The 15,509-nt window shown below is 37.3% G+C and overlaps 1 protein-coding gene across 2 annotated transcripts in view; it reads right to left on the reverse strand.

Moving 5' to 3' along the window:
- Positions 1–15,509, reverse strand: part of LOC102065320 (ethanolaminephosphotransferase 1) — a 59,329-nt gene that overhangs the window by 37,737 nt on the left and 6,083 nt on the right. For both annotated transcript variants that reach the window (XM_074550608.1, XM_074550604.1), the window contains exons 2-4: positions 8,372–8,440; positions 3,523–3,631; positions 1,371–1,445 (exon numbers count right to left, since the gene is read on the reverse strand). In XM_074550608.1, the coding sequence (XP_074406709.1) occupies positions 1,371–1,445; positions 3,523–3,631; positions 8,372–8,401 (214 nt within the window). In that variant the 5' untranslated portion in view covers positions 8,402–8,440. The remainder of the gene's footprint in view (positions 1–1,370; positions 1,446–3,522; positions 3,632–8,371; positions 8,441–15,509) is intronic.

Consider the following 15,509-nt stretch of genomic DNA (forward strand, 5'->3'; position numbering starts at 1 on the left):
AACTCATTTTTTTTTTCTCTCCAAGTCCAGTGAAAACTCCCTGTTCAGCCAGGCCAGTCTTCCCTGATGGCTCATCCTTGGGCACCTAGGGATAGCCTGCTCCTGTGCCTATAAGATTTCCTTCTTTAAATGTGTCCAGCCTTCCTGGGCCCTTATTACACAGAACTGTGCAGTCCTTTAAATATACTACCTTTAGTCTCCCCCAAAAATAACTGCTGCACCATGGTGTGGAAAGTCTAGTTTGGAACGAGACACCTTTGGAAGAGAAAACAAAAAAGCCACACAAATGTGGATCTCACTTCCAGGTCAGCAAAATTTCAGGTCTGTCTTCACACCACTGCACAGCAAGGTGCAGTCTACCTAAAAATACACTCAGGGCACAGAATGAAGCAGTAAAAATAGAATCTGAAACTGAGATGTAGGTGTTATGAGAGAAAAACAGCAAGAGGAAAGAAAAAAATATATACTTATTTCTATAAGAAGCTCAGGCCTGTCATCACATCTGTCATCACCACCTCTCCTGACACAGTCCTTAAGCACTGAAGTTCGTAACAATTTCCTTTTTTCTGCTTTGTCCTTTATTTTTCCTATTTCTTTGAAAGCACCCTCTGCTAATTCTGATGTGTGAACTTCTCGGAATGTCATCATCATGGGACAAAGATTTTTATGAAACCAAACAGCAGTGACTCTCCTATAAAGAAGGCTGAGAGAGTTGGGATTGTTCACCCTGGAGAGGAGAAAGCTCCAGGGAGTGCTTAGAGCAGCTTTCCAGTACCTAAGGGGGTGACAAGAGAGCTGGAGAGGGGACTTTTGTCAAGGGCATGTAGGGATAGGACAAGGGCGAATGGGTTCACTGAAAGAAGGTAGGTTTAGATTTTAGGTACTAGCAAGCAAATCTTTACTGTGAGGAGGGTGAGGCACTGGATTAGGTTGCCTGGAGAAGCTGGGATTGTTCCATCCCTGGAAGTGTTCAAGGCCAGATTGCATGGGGCTCTGGGCAACCTGATCTAGTGGAAGGTGTCCCTGCCCATGGCAGGGGGATTGGAACCAGACTGCTGCTGTATAATGATTTCCATTTTTCCTCTAAAATAATTTGAACATTCAAGAGGGATAAGAGTTACTGTAATAGAGCCTCTAATATATTACTTAACATGCTAGTTTGGGTTTAAGTCCAATAAACATTTTTATTTTGTGTTGTGGTTTGAGGTTTTTTAGTTTGTTTGGTTTTTTTTTTAATCTAAGAGAACTGTTTTGGAAAGAGGTCAGTAATTTATCCACAATGCCTCTTTATCTCAGAATCATCACTAGTGAATTTGAAGACAAAATTAAGTGAAAATGTCAGACATGCAAATTATTTCACTGTACATTACCTAAAGCATAAGCACAAAAGGTGGTAAAAGCACTGAACAGCCACACCCAGGTGGGAACAAGTCCAGGACTGGTACCTGAAAAAAATAGGGTAGAGAGTCAGGGGTTAACATCAAAGAAATCCAGCAAGATACGCACACAGATACAAACTAGCTGCCACTGATTAACACACTGCATCAAACAGATGGAAATATTTGAGTCTGACCTTCAGGCACTGGTGAGCTCCATCAAAGAAGCACTGAGCAGGCTTGAATGTGTTTCCACCGTAAAGGACAAAAGGTAATAGAGAGGATTTTTGGTCCTGAAATGACTCTAGTCATTGCACAAAACAATGATAGCAACTAGATAAAAATAGTCACAGGTCATAGGAAAACCATCCATTGAAAAATTAGTAATGTTCATGTAATATATAGGGAAAAAAAAAGTTTTCAAGCATTATTATCAGTACCAGTCTGGGGTTTGTGTAGCACTATTACCACACAGACCAGAACAGGAAGTTTTTGTCCTTAGGTTAGCAGAAACACTAGCACCCCTGTTGTTTTTTCCATGAGAAAAAGGAAAAGACAGTTGAATTGGACAGAGCCCAGAGTTCTGTTCTTGCTCTGCTGACAGCATTAATCCAAGGTTATCATTGCTCCTCTAAAGAAATCAATCCTTTTTCCACAGACACTTCTATTTAACTTAAACATCACCCAATACAACATCAACACTAATCAACTGTAAATGCAAAGTCCTCTCAGGTTTCTGCCTTTTGGCACCAAACACAGGGAATTCCTGCATACAGAGGTGTGTCCTTGCCTGGATGATGCCAGGAGATGCCAGCACTTAAAGCAGTGCCCTGACTACCTTTCTCTCAGTGCCTCATCTTGCCATTCTGAAAGCAAAGATGACAATTCCTGACTCTTAGCTGCAAATCTGTAAACTGTACCATGAAAACCAACTGTGCAGGAAATTAAAATTTTTATTTCTGATCCTAGGTATAGGATTGATATATGATACTCCAAAGGCCCTTTAGGTTGCGTGGAAGTTTTTCATCAACTGAGAAATGATGGGGACTGTTCCCATGTAGACTCAGGAAGAGCTTGCAAACTACACATACAGGTCTCAACTCTAAGAGACTTAATCACCATTTCAAATGTCTTCAAATTCCATGTATATCTACTGACAATGTGCCAAGATAAGATCATCTCATTAAAAAGATCTGTTCTGGATGTTCTTTTATTACAGGGCTGAGTAAATATCACCTGCATTGATAAAAAAGCACCAGGTGTGCAAGAACGAGGTCAGAAAACTGTATAACAAGCTGGTCCTGAAAATGTAACTTTTGAACCAAAACTGCTAACAAGTATCCCTGCCTCTAGAATTGTTATGATAAATGTACAACAACTACACCAAAGTCTACCTCCTGAAGCTAATCATAGGCATAACAAAATGAAGGCAGCTAAATGTAGTTGCTTCAGGAAATAAAAGCGCTATCTTCACTGAATTGTCTAGTTTAAAGAAAATCTAACTCTTTTATCTATATCTATTTTACATATTAATCACATAGAAGACTCCTACTACCTTCTGTGGGCTCCAAGAGCTGGTCTGAGAAGCCCAAACCAAACATGCCCCACACTCAGGAGCAATCAGATGCAAAACAATTCTGACTTGGTCTTCAATGAGGAGCAAACATGGACTTGGACTTAAAAGTCATAATTTGAAGAGACATTTATTTAGAAACTATGTTTTTGTCTAGAAGCAGTCTTGAAAAGGGGGTGTGAATATGTGGAGAAATGAAAGGGAAGTTAACTCTTTCAGGCATTAGTTTAAGTATTAGGAAATGTGAAATCAATGAAAATGTTATGAAGAATATTCAAGTGGATATTGGCTGCATATTGAAACCCTGGAATAAACTTTAAATATAATGAGATCTTACCAGAGACTTCAAGCAGCATATGCTGAAACCCATTTTAGGGATAAAATTAAATTAGATTTTTCAATAAAATGATCTAAATTTATAATGCTATGTGTGAGGTGGATTCTCCTATCTGCACCTATAGAAGCCTTACTAGGGGAATAAGTAGAAGATTTAAGTGTCTGATACCTCCCTGTAACAGTCAGAATTATAAGCAGTTCAATAATTCTGAAAAATTACAACATGAACATATTTACCTGAGGCAGTGTAGTCCCAGTCATAAAAAGATATTAGAAAATAATTAAATAAAATCATGACAAATCCAGAGAATGTTAACAGGTTGGGAGCAATCCACAAAGGCACTATCTGTTAAAAAATGAAAGGAAAAAAATTAGAAAAAATATATTTCAACTTGTACATCTTATTTTAATAAAATACTTTCTATCAGGAAAGAAGCTTTTATATGACATCAGCAATATTCAGATTTGTATATATTTCCCCACTTTCAAATCAAAACACAGTTTTAATTTCTGAAATTTATTTTCAAATACAATCCTGTGACTGCAGTAAGAATGATATTTTCAAAACATTGTACTCCTTTTAAAATTAAGGGAGTTGTACATTATCCTCATTCACCCAGCTCCCAAGGAAAGCCTTCTGTGATCAGCTGTATCAGAACTGAAAGAAGGCTGCAGCACCCCGGTGTGGTAATTCAGCATCCACGTGGAAGGTTTTTTTAAGCATTGTATTCCCACACTATAACAAGGAAAGCTCTTCTTCCAAACTATGTGAATAATTTCTTACTCCAAACATCAACTAGATCAGACCCTGAGTGCATTACACTTTTAGATTCAGCAATCTCCCCATTACAAGCATCTCCCTGCTCTCTAGATAGTAACTTTCTGACAGGGTCTCCCTCTTCATTCATCAATTACTAACACTCCATTAATTCACTTTACTTTGGAGGGTGCTAAAAAGGACTCCCTGCCTTCACCTAAACCTTTTTGTCCCAGTAATCATTCTCAGGCATTTGTTGCCTGTGGCTTTAAGGTGCTCCTTACACTGCAAAAGGAATCCCTTTTGAAAATACTCTTCCCAAGTAACACAGTTTCTCCAGAATATTTTTTGAAATAGCCTACACAGCTTTCTACATGATTTTTAGACAGAACATATTTGCAGAAATACTAAGTATCAACCATTACCATCACTCAAACACATTATCAATATGTATAAAACATAAAAATCCTGGAGGCTTATAATTAAATTATTTGGAGTGCCTAAGTATTCAGAATGTTCATAAAGGACATCAACACTATAAAATAGCAGAAGAAAATATTAAAGAAAATCAAATCGAATAATTCCTGATACTAACAGGAACAGTATATTTGAATATACTATAGTATATTTACAATATACTATAGTATATTGTATACTCTAACTATACTAATAACAGTTTTGTAATCAAATGGTTTGTTAATATCTCTGGACCAACTAGATGAACAGACAGATGAATACATATTAATATATTCTATCCAACTACTACATTAACTTAAATTTACTTTTAAAATCTGAATGCTTTGACTGATTAACTGTCCTGACTAGATTATCTTGTTGAACTATAGAGTAATTTGTAATATTCAGGAGAAACTGTTGATATACAGAATAAGTGTACACTTCCAAAAACCAGGTTAGAGTTCCTGAACACTTTTCCATCAAGTTTCTTAGACATTTTCTGTAATAACGTTGGGAAAACTATTATATCTGATATTTGCTTTCCTTATCAGCAGGACTTTATCAGTGATTTCAAAACAGAAATCATGTCAGCTCTCATGGTATTTAAAATACACCATGCAACGCATAGAGCAACAATTTTTAAAATGTAACATATCTATCATTCTCAGTGTTCAAAAGGGCAAATCTAAACCTCTAGGAAAAGGGACAGCAAATGTCCCCTGAAATTCACTTTGGAGAGCTTCTAAGGAGGAACCATTCACTGCATGGTCTCCCTTTCTTACACTGACTGCATGCTCAGCATGCAGCAACAGCTGTGCATCTCCAGCTTTGCTACCTGAGGATGCAGAAAATGAATCTCCTGCTGGGATGTATCTGTATCTCTGACCTTCCATGAAATAAGAAGCACAGACACTGAAAAAAATCTAGATTTGTCTCTTTTAATCTAAATCACAGATCAAAAGAGTGCTTTAAGACACTATGGATGAAATGTTTACATGGATCTATATGCATAAACTGACTGCTTTTTCCTGGATGATTCATAAGGATTGTTGGCAAACAAATCAAGTGGGGCACCACAAATGTCTGCTTTCTAATTAGGGTCATCATTCCAAATAGTCACAATGTCATGTTTAAGTTATTACAGGAAATAATTCATGCTTCCATGGGGTGAACATGAAGAAGTTATTTTAAACCACTTTCTTGCTAACTGTGTAATTTAATAAGGAAACTTTAAAAGGTTTTTCAACTCGCTATAGTTGCAATCCCTTTGTCTAATAGACACATCATGAAAAACAGTTGCAGGAGTTCTGTCCTCAGGAAAACAGACTCTCCTGCAGCTAAACCCTTAAGCATGTTCTTTTGATCCTTACTGAACCTAATCTGTCTAGGTATTTGGAAAGTATTCCAGTTGCAAAATCCCTTTTGTTATATTTAATACTCCTTATCTTTTTAGTTGGCATTACACTACCATCACCCGATTTCATAATTAGAAAATCACAGGGTGTTCAAGATTAACTTCTTACACATCTTGGAAAAATAGAGCCTGAATTTATTAGTATGCTATAGAAGCATGAGCTGCAATCTTTATTGTCTAATTAACAGCCAGTAGAGGTCTAATACATCAATGTGCTACATGATTAATACAACTGGAGGTGCCATGGGGCAAATCACATCTGCTCTCTGGCAAAACCCTTGTGTGCTTAACCTTTTAAAAAACTCTTTTAAAAAACTTCTTCCATGAAGTTTTAGCTGATTTCTGTTTCTCTGGGTCTAGCCATTCATTCTAAAAGCCTTAATACTAACAGCAAATGATTTAATACAGCAATTATTTGGATAATAAATGGTAAAGTACACATTTATATAAAGCTCTGGTGAAACTTCACTAGGCCACTTGAGACCACTAAAATGCTGCTCTTGCCCAATTCTGCTGATAAAATCAAAGTTCATAAAGGCAACAGAGGGGAGTTTAATTGATTTCAATGATACTGGCATACACCTGTGTATTCCAGTGGGATTTCCTCCTTTTCCCCTCATTGTCCTGCATCCCCACCAGAGATAAATGAGTTGGGTTATAACAATATGTTTTCAGCTCCCAAATTCACATATTTTTAATGTCAAGTTCTTCTTAATTTTTTATAACACAGGAAGTACATTTTACAATGAATATGCTAATGACTTATAACATAGGAAACACATTTTCCAATGAATTCTGGTTGTGGAATACAGAGAAACTTGTGTTGCCATTAGGATTAAACAGGCATAGGAAAGACAAGACCAGAATCTCAAGCCATTGTTTTCATGAGTTGGCTTTTCTTTTTACTTGGCTCAGTGAATTTAAGGTTGCTTTTTTTTAAACTCCTCTAAATCTAGTAAAAATAGTCCACATGGAATTTTTATTGTCACCAGTTTAGAAACTAAAAAAATAATTAATTCATATCTGAGAATGGATGTAATAGGATGTCTAAAGTGAGTGAAGGAACTTCTCCCAGTCATCAAGATGCACACTTGTACTGCCCAATTTTGAATGAACATAGTAGATATAAAACAGTCTTTTAAAATTCTTTGAAAATTATCCCAATTTCCTTACTGCAATGCACTGTTCAGGAACAAAACCATTATAGCAACTTGCATTCCTACTGATATTTTACAAACAATTATAGTGTGGCTAGGCTATATGGGAACATTCAATAATGCTGTTCTTCTTCTGGTAAAATGCGGCAACTATTAGGATAAATTATCTGCAAAGGAAGATTTGCATAGACAACGCTCCCCCTTCAGTCTGACAGCAGATGAATACTCACCCATCTCCTAAACCAAAGGGCAAGTGCACAGTAAAGCCTCTACTCATCTCCCATGCCAGAATGCTGGAGGGACATTTTGCTTCATTGTTTTCCTCAATATTATAATGGGAATAAAACAAAGTCTATGAATTGAATTACTGAGGTCAGTGTCACATCTTTGAATTTCTTTTTTCTCATCCCATGTTCAAGTTGTATTTTAATTCTTCAGCTGTGTCATATGAACACTTTCCATGAAATTACTTTTGGCTATGAATTAGGAATTATTATTTTTCTGCCGTATCAAGAATAATCAACACCTGAATTACAGAATCCAAAGATGGCAGATCCAACAACACTCTGACCACATACATCCTTTTTTTGTTTGTACAAACAATTATTTTCAAGTCCAGTCTAAACATTTCCTGTAATGAGGCCGATGCAGAAGTCAGTGCTTCCTTGGAGATCAATAAAGTTCATATTTATTTGAGATACAGCTTGCTTTTCTTTTTTTTTTTTCTTTTTGCCAACAACAGCATAACTGGCTGTGAGTGGTTTATTTTTAAAAACTGCAGATTGCAATGCATTCAAGAGATGGCATCTTTCAATCGTTATGGTGATCATGGTAACCACTCTCATTTTCAGCTTCTGCGAGGAACGCCCGGCTGTCTCAAGCAAGTCCCCTCGGGAGAAAATGAGACAGTGCTTGCATAAAATCATATGCACAGCACAGAGAGAGAGCCATGCTGTTGTTAGGCAGCATATGCTACACAAAAATAATCTGTACTAAGTAAAACCATCCATGTCTGCAAAGCTGTTTAATGAAAGATGTAATAATGAAAGATGCAAAAAAGAAATGGATGCCTTTTCTACAGCAATCAGAAAAAAACAAAACAAGCCCTTTCTTTCTAAAAAAAAAAGATCTCAAAACAACACACTCACCTTAAGCACAGCTAAATATCCTGCAACATTTTTCTTTTATCAGATGTCTTCATTTCAGCTTTATTGATTAATATGTATTTTTAAATGAAAGTACACACTATATTTAAAACAGATTCTTACATTAATATGTGTTTTTATTAAATGAAATTCTTACCTTAATAATTTTATTCCAGATGGGCTGCATAATATACACAGATAAAGGATTTGTATCCACAGCACTGTACTGTGAGGAAAAATCAAGCATGTTAAACAAAGCACTGAACAATGGCTATTTTTACATGTCCTTCAGCATCTAAGAGCACTCAGTGAGACTCGTGTAAATTTATTTTTTTCTGATTTGTACAGGCTTTAATTAATTTAAAAGCACTGGACTGGTTTACAATTACCATGTTAGCAACTCTATGTATTAAATTCAAAGGTTTAGGCTTATGAAATGGCAAACATCTCTGCAGTGACATTTTACTTTTAAATTCTTATTAATTTTACAACCCTATAAAATTCTGCATTTCTACTGTATTTTGAATTTAACACCTTTATTTCCACTACCAGTAATGCACAGTCTGAGCACCAGTTCATTGCTAGTATTTAGGATAGATAGTGAACGTGAATGTGTCTGTAGGTGGAATATTATCTTGCAGAGATACACAGCTTTTGTCATAGTAACACAGTTGCATTTGTGCTATGCTAATTAATGTAAGGCAATGCTACTGTAAAAATGAGCTCTAAAATAGCACAGTTCATTACCACAACAACATTTCTCTATTGGACAGACTTGAAAACACATGTGTTTTATGAATTCCAGTAAGTACATATCTATATCTTTTGTAAACAAAATACTTCAGAAATCCAAGGCCACCTGAATTGCTCTTGTCTCCTTTTTCCTCAGAGGACAGTACCAAGTTTTATCCTGCCTTGAGACTGCAGAACACAGAATAATCTTAGGAAGAACAATCTAACTGATAATACCACTGAAAACCATGTACTTGGAGCTCTGGCAGGTAGACACTGGAAGAAGTTATCCATCATTGGGGTGGTACACGTAATTATTTCAGAAATTCTTGGACTTTGAAAGTGCATATATGGCTTAACATTGCTAGGATGATGCATATGACTCACAAAGATTCAGATATTTCTATATATAGCACTGTCCAAACATTGTGTGCAGAAAATGGGAGTAAGATGAGATGTCCTAGACCACAGTTTGACAAAGCTGCTCACTTGCAGAAGAACTGATGACAAAGAGTCTCCTTTCACATAACTTCAGCTAACAGTTAATTGTCTCTCCATACATATAGTTAATTTATGGGCTTCTGTGAGCCAAGTACTCTTTGGAGGAGACTGCACTCTGGAAGTACCTGTTCCAAGTCATTAATTATCAAAGGAATTTGGGCACTTGTCTTAAACTCATGCACCTACATTTGAAATGCTTAGCAACTCTTCCATACATTTCCTTTTTCTATCTGAATACAAAGCATATGTCTTAATTACCTTCTGAACAAAACAAAGCATTGACATAGTAATTTTGTGTGTTCAAGTTTAAATCACAGATCACAAGCCTAGCATCTAATAAAATTATTATAACACAGCTATTCCCTGTAAATGCACACTGACAAATATCCAAAAAATCACCTAGCAGTAACTGGTCAGATCAGACTGCCTAAATTTCCAAAGGGAATAAAATTTTCAGTTCAATGAAGTGTACATCACTGATTTTAATTTTTTCTAAAAATGCTCTATGGGCATTGCTTATGTTTAGGCCAAAATTACCAATAATACCAAGCCATATAATACCTATGCCAACAGACCAGTCGGCTACTACTTAATTCACATGAGAACTATGGAAATCCTCTGAAAATGAAGAAAATTCAAAGTATCCATAAGCACTTTTGAGGTTTCAGGTAATCAGGAGTCTGCTCAAAGTTTCACTGTGGCTACTGCCTATTTCCTTACCCCATCTGGTATTCAAAGACTATGTGAAATATGGGACAATTTGCTGACCAGCAAATTCAATGAATTCAGCCATACATGGATAAGAATGTGCAAAGGTCAAAATAAGGGAATTTTACCCTTGCTTCTACTTTGGCATTCTCTTTCTCCTTTCTCCCCCAAGTCAAAGGCACACATAAAATCAGAAAATGCTAGATAAACAACAACAGTAAAATGAGGCTTTCTATCCAAAATATTCACTGGCTGTTCAGAAATACTGCTTGCTCTTAGAAGAAAAAAAAAAAAAGGAAAATCAGTCTCATTTCTTTGAAATGGTTTTCTTACAGAGAAAATATAAGAGACTATATAGATATTATATAATTTTGTATTTTCTTTACTGGAAAATGTAAGAGATTAGGCAGCTTTCCAACATATCTCTACATAACAGACACAAACAAGAGACACAGTCAGCTTTTTGTTTGCCTCAGAATTTCCAAAGTGAAGCACCAAAATCAAAACAGACCTTATTGGAAAAAGAAAAGAAAAAGGAGAATTACAGCCAGCTTTTGTCACCTAAAGACATTTCAAGACGCACCACACTTCATCCTGTTAATTCCTGTGTCTGTGGCTGAACTGTTGGTCCTCTGGGTGGGGAAGGAACATTCAGCAGATGTGCAGAAGAATGGAAATTTGCACTTCCCTCCACAATAATTTGTTTTAGCCAGACCAAAGGAAACACCCATGGAAAAATAGTTTTCAGTCACGGCAAAAAATAAAACTTGACAAATAAAGTCTGCTATACCATTTAATACCCTGCTTTGTTCTGCTCCCAAGAAGCCACTAACCTCAAGGCCATGAAATCCTCAGGAGTTTAATGTTCATGGCTGCTCAGAAAAGCAAAGTACCAAGTAACATGCTCACATTATGACCAATGAACATGAATGCAAGAGTCCATTGAACCTGATGGAAAAAAAGCCTGAAAAACTGCCATTTGTTATTGTGCAATTCTGTCATTTTCAGGGCACTTATACTAAAAGACAAAAGTGGAGAGGATAAGCCTGCTGGAGGTTTTTAAGTGCAAGGCTTATACAAGTACTAAGCACTTCCCTTCAAACAGTTTCTGCCCTGGAAAGGGGATTGGTTGTCCTTATACAAAGAAGAAGGGCTTGGAATAATCAGAAAGCTTCTCTCAATTATTTTTAAAAGAAGTTGTAACAGTTGGGAGAGAACAGCAGTAGTAAGGGAATAGGAAAAATGGCATTGACTTCATCGTACTCCCAAATTTAAAAATGCTTCTTCTGGTTTTATTTAATAGCTGATATCTCCTTGAAGTCATCTGCTTTCTCTCCCAGTGATAATGGCTTCTAGAAGAGCTAGAAATGAGAATACAGACACATGCACACATACATGGTGACTCAGGCAGCACACATGAAATGTGCTTTTACTTTGTGTGCCTGCATCTTAATTTCCATCCATAGGATCCAGCACAGCGCAAAGTTTCTGCTGGTCACCTGTGTTAAAGGGGAAAGGAAACAACATTAAGGGGGGGTGGGAAGGGATAAACAATTAAGAAAAGTTACAGGAAAACAGAAGAAAGAAAAATGAGCAAAAGCAAAGGTTTGGCTACACAGTAGAAAGACAACTGTTCTGCAGTGACAGAGCAGAGCCAAACACCGAGGGGCAAAAGCATTCACAGTGTTCAAGGTCTGCTCTGCTAAATACAAGACAAATGGTACCTTCTGGCTCACATCCACACAGCTTAGAAATACTTCCCATTATTGCAAACTGGTCACATCAGCACGGCACAGCATCTGCTGGAGGGGTGTTGGGCCTCATCATCTGGCCCCACACACCCAACACATCATTAGCATTCAATATGTTTAAGTTCAAAGCATCTGAAACAATCTGGAGACTACACTGTAACCCAGCAATATGGCACTTTCAGAGCATGAAAGTGAGCCCTGTCGGCTGTGCATGTTCAAAAACCAAATGTCCATGGTGGAAGAGCTGAAGGATGGTGAAACCAAAAAATTATGTGTACTACCTCCAGAACAGACTATTTCCAAACCAAAAGCCTAGCTATTGCCTTGGAGAGACTTTAGAGAAATAAACAAACAAAACCCAAACAGGGAGTCAGCTAACCATTAGTGAGAGCAGACACTGGATCTTCACTGGACTCCCCAGCACTTTCCAGCTTTGCACTGTGGAGGCATCACAAGAATAAAATTTTGGAATGCCTATGATTTAGAGAAAAATATAAAGCATGCCTACATACACTTCAGAGGCAGGAGAGAAAGCAAGCTGCAAGAAATGTAGTTGCATAACTACATTACATCATTATTTCAACTTCAGCTGCTCTTTATACTAACAGTCTATTCCTTTCCTGGACTTAAATCATCTTGTCCCAGGTATTGTGCCACTCAGGCATTTACATTCAGAACACCAGTGTTTTGTAAATGACAGACAGAAGGATGGGAGGCATGACAATGGACTCTTTTTTGCACAAGGTAAGGGGTTTTTGTGGTTTTGAAAACTGAAGATGACCCTCCCAGTCCAGGGTATGGACCACTCAACATGGAAGAGACCTCAGTGGGAAATCACCTTTCTGGGCAATGTCTTATGCAATATGAACTTGGCTTCTGTGAAATCTTACACTTCAGGAACCACAAAAAAATTAAAGAAAATACTGAAATACTGGCATATCTGTTAACAATTTTCCATCACTCTTTCAGATTCCTAGAATACTTTAAACATGTGGAGTCTAATTCTACTTTATATATGTTTTTACAGGTTTGTAGTTATTATGGGACACAGTCTTGGATCTTAACAAAAGCTTCACAAAGGGAAGAAAGAGCTTTTCTACACTACAAATAACAGAGCTCCACAACACTGTGGGTGCCAAATATGTTCAGCACTTTAAGTGCTGATGTATTCCAAAACACGGTCCTATTACTTCTAATAATAGAATTGCTTTACATTATATCATCTGTTCGTTAATTATTCATAAAATAATGGCTTGGGTTTTCTATTTCCTATACAATAATTTGGTGTATTCTGCATTTTCCCCTACCCACATATATATATATGAGGGGGTTTTGTTTTGGTGGTTTTGTTTCGGTTTGGTTTTTGTTGCTGTTTTTTGGTTTTGTTTTGTTTTTTTTATTAGATCACCAATACCTAAGTCCAGGAGTTATAAGCCTGTACTAGGGCTGGATGCAGCTGCACTCTGAAGGAAGGGGCTACCCAAGCTGGGCTCCTGAGCTCCTCTCTCCCCTCTCACTTTGCCCCCTTCAGTTTCATTAGCCTGTGCACACTACAGCTAGGAAATATAGTTAGATTTCCCTTCCACCTGATATTCTTCCTAGTAAATACTAGAATGTCATGGTTTGTGCAATTCAACAATTCTGATTGGTATTACGAAGTCATCAGGAAGTTGTTATTACTCAAATTGCTGTCCTGAGGATGTTTTGTTGCAAAGGTGTATTTATCATTCATCTCCTCATTTTCAGGAATCCTGGCACACATTGAGACCCGTGCCACATCCTTTCCCTTAATGAAGTATGTATGGACCCATGTCCATGAGGTCCTGGGCACATGGAGCTGTGGCTCAGGACAGGCCACTCTTAGGGACTCGTGCCTGCCAGCGGCACATCCCCTTGCTTACAGAGCAGTACCATGGCCTCAAGGTCACAGAACCATGGGTTTGGATCACAGGATCATTCCGGTCAGAAGAGACCTCAGCAGGTTTCCTCCCTCTCAACATAGCTCAAAGCCAAGTGCTTTATCCAGACCATGGAGAGATGGACAGTCAGTGGGACTGGAAGTCAGCAACCAGTTTTCAACTAATAGTAGTTATATTAAGGATGCTGCCTAATTTCTCTTAAGGAGAAGGCTTACATGGGACATGTTCAAGCACTTAACAACAAATCCAAAATAATTAATAAGAACATAGAAACATGATATTGAGCAAGGGGTAATAGAAGACAGCTGCATATGTGCTGCTGTAAAGGGACAAAGGTAGAGGCTGGGCCAGAATGGTGAAAATATAAATCCTGCTAAAACCAAAACCTGCACACTCTCAAGGAACTGCACAACTGATCCTTAACTTGCTATTCAAGGAGGCTCTAACATATCAAGAAAGTTGATTTCTATGGGGGTCTTTTTGTGCAGACTGAACTTTCACAGTCGGTAAAAGGAAACAACAGCAGGATTTTGTGCTACACCTATTTCTGTGCATGTGCAAACGTGTGTGCCAGCAGCCCTTTAAAGATCTAACAGCAGACCAAGTACCCATCCAGCTGGAGCTCTGCCAGAGGGTGTACCTAAATACCTGGGGAACCCAAAGTGGGGAAACCACTCCAAGCCCAAAAGGGAAAACAGATTAAAAATATGTTGTAGTTTCCATAAGGGATGCTGAACAGTGGTTCTGTAGCACATCCACTGAACCCTTGTGTTATCTAATAACATCCTGATGCACAAGAGAGTTCACAGAAAGATCCCCACCTCTATAAAACAACTCTTAAAATAAGGGTTCCCTTAGATTTATACAAATATTGCACATTCAAATAACAGCTACATCTTTGCAATTAGTCTTCTATTAAAACACAGATGAATAAACAAAAATACATATGTATACATGCATATTTTACACAAAAATCCAAAAAGCACCTCAGAATGCTAACATCTCTTGATAAAGCAATGAAATTAAACTATGCAGTTGGTATTTGCACTTTTATGAGATTCAACAAGGCATACAACTCTTTATACAAAGCATATTTGTCCCAAAAGTGATCTAATGAGCCTTTGTAAATTAATGAAAAAATTATTGCACTCAAACCCATGTACAATTTCCCATCATTGGGAAAAAAGTCCTGCAGCAAGTTATATCAAATGCAGCATCTCTGTGATGTGATTTCAATAAGTTCTTGGTTCATTAGCATGTGTTATGTAGAAGGAAGATAATGATTACATAACTCATTAAATGCTGCATTGTCAGCTAAAATCTCAACAGGATGAGGAAAAAGAGGTAATGCATGCATGAAGATTGTCTTTCAGAATGACATATTCAGTTGGCCCTTTGACACATGAGACACATGAATGCAGTGACAGATAATGTAAGAGTAATGAGTTATTTGGTTTTTTCCACATACTATTCAACAACATTTAATTACTACTCCAGACTTCCATCAAAGTAACATGAAGAAGGCTGCAAGATTTTATTTGTAGAACAGTGGGCTGTTGACTCATGGTTTTATTGAAGCCAGACAACAATAGTTTTCACTGCCTCAAATATTCAAGGACACAGTTTAATAAACTCTGGTGGTTTGAAAAATCTAATCTAACAGCAGACACAGCTGATAACTGCA

This window comes from Zonotrichia albicollis, chromosome 1, assembly GCF_047830755.1.
Source record: "Zonotrichia albicollis isolate bZonAlb1 chromosome 1, bZonAlb1.hap1, whole genome shotgun sequence".
In the NCBI taxonomy this organism is placed as follows: Eukaryota; Metazoa; Chordata; class Aves; order Passeriformes; family Passerellidae; genus Zonotrichia; species Zonotrichia albicollis.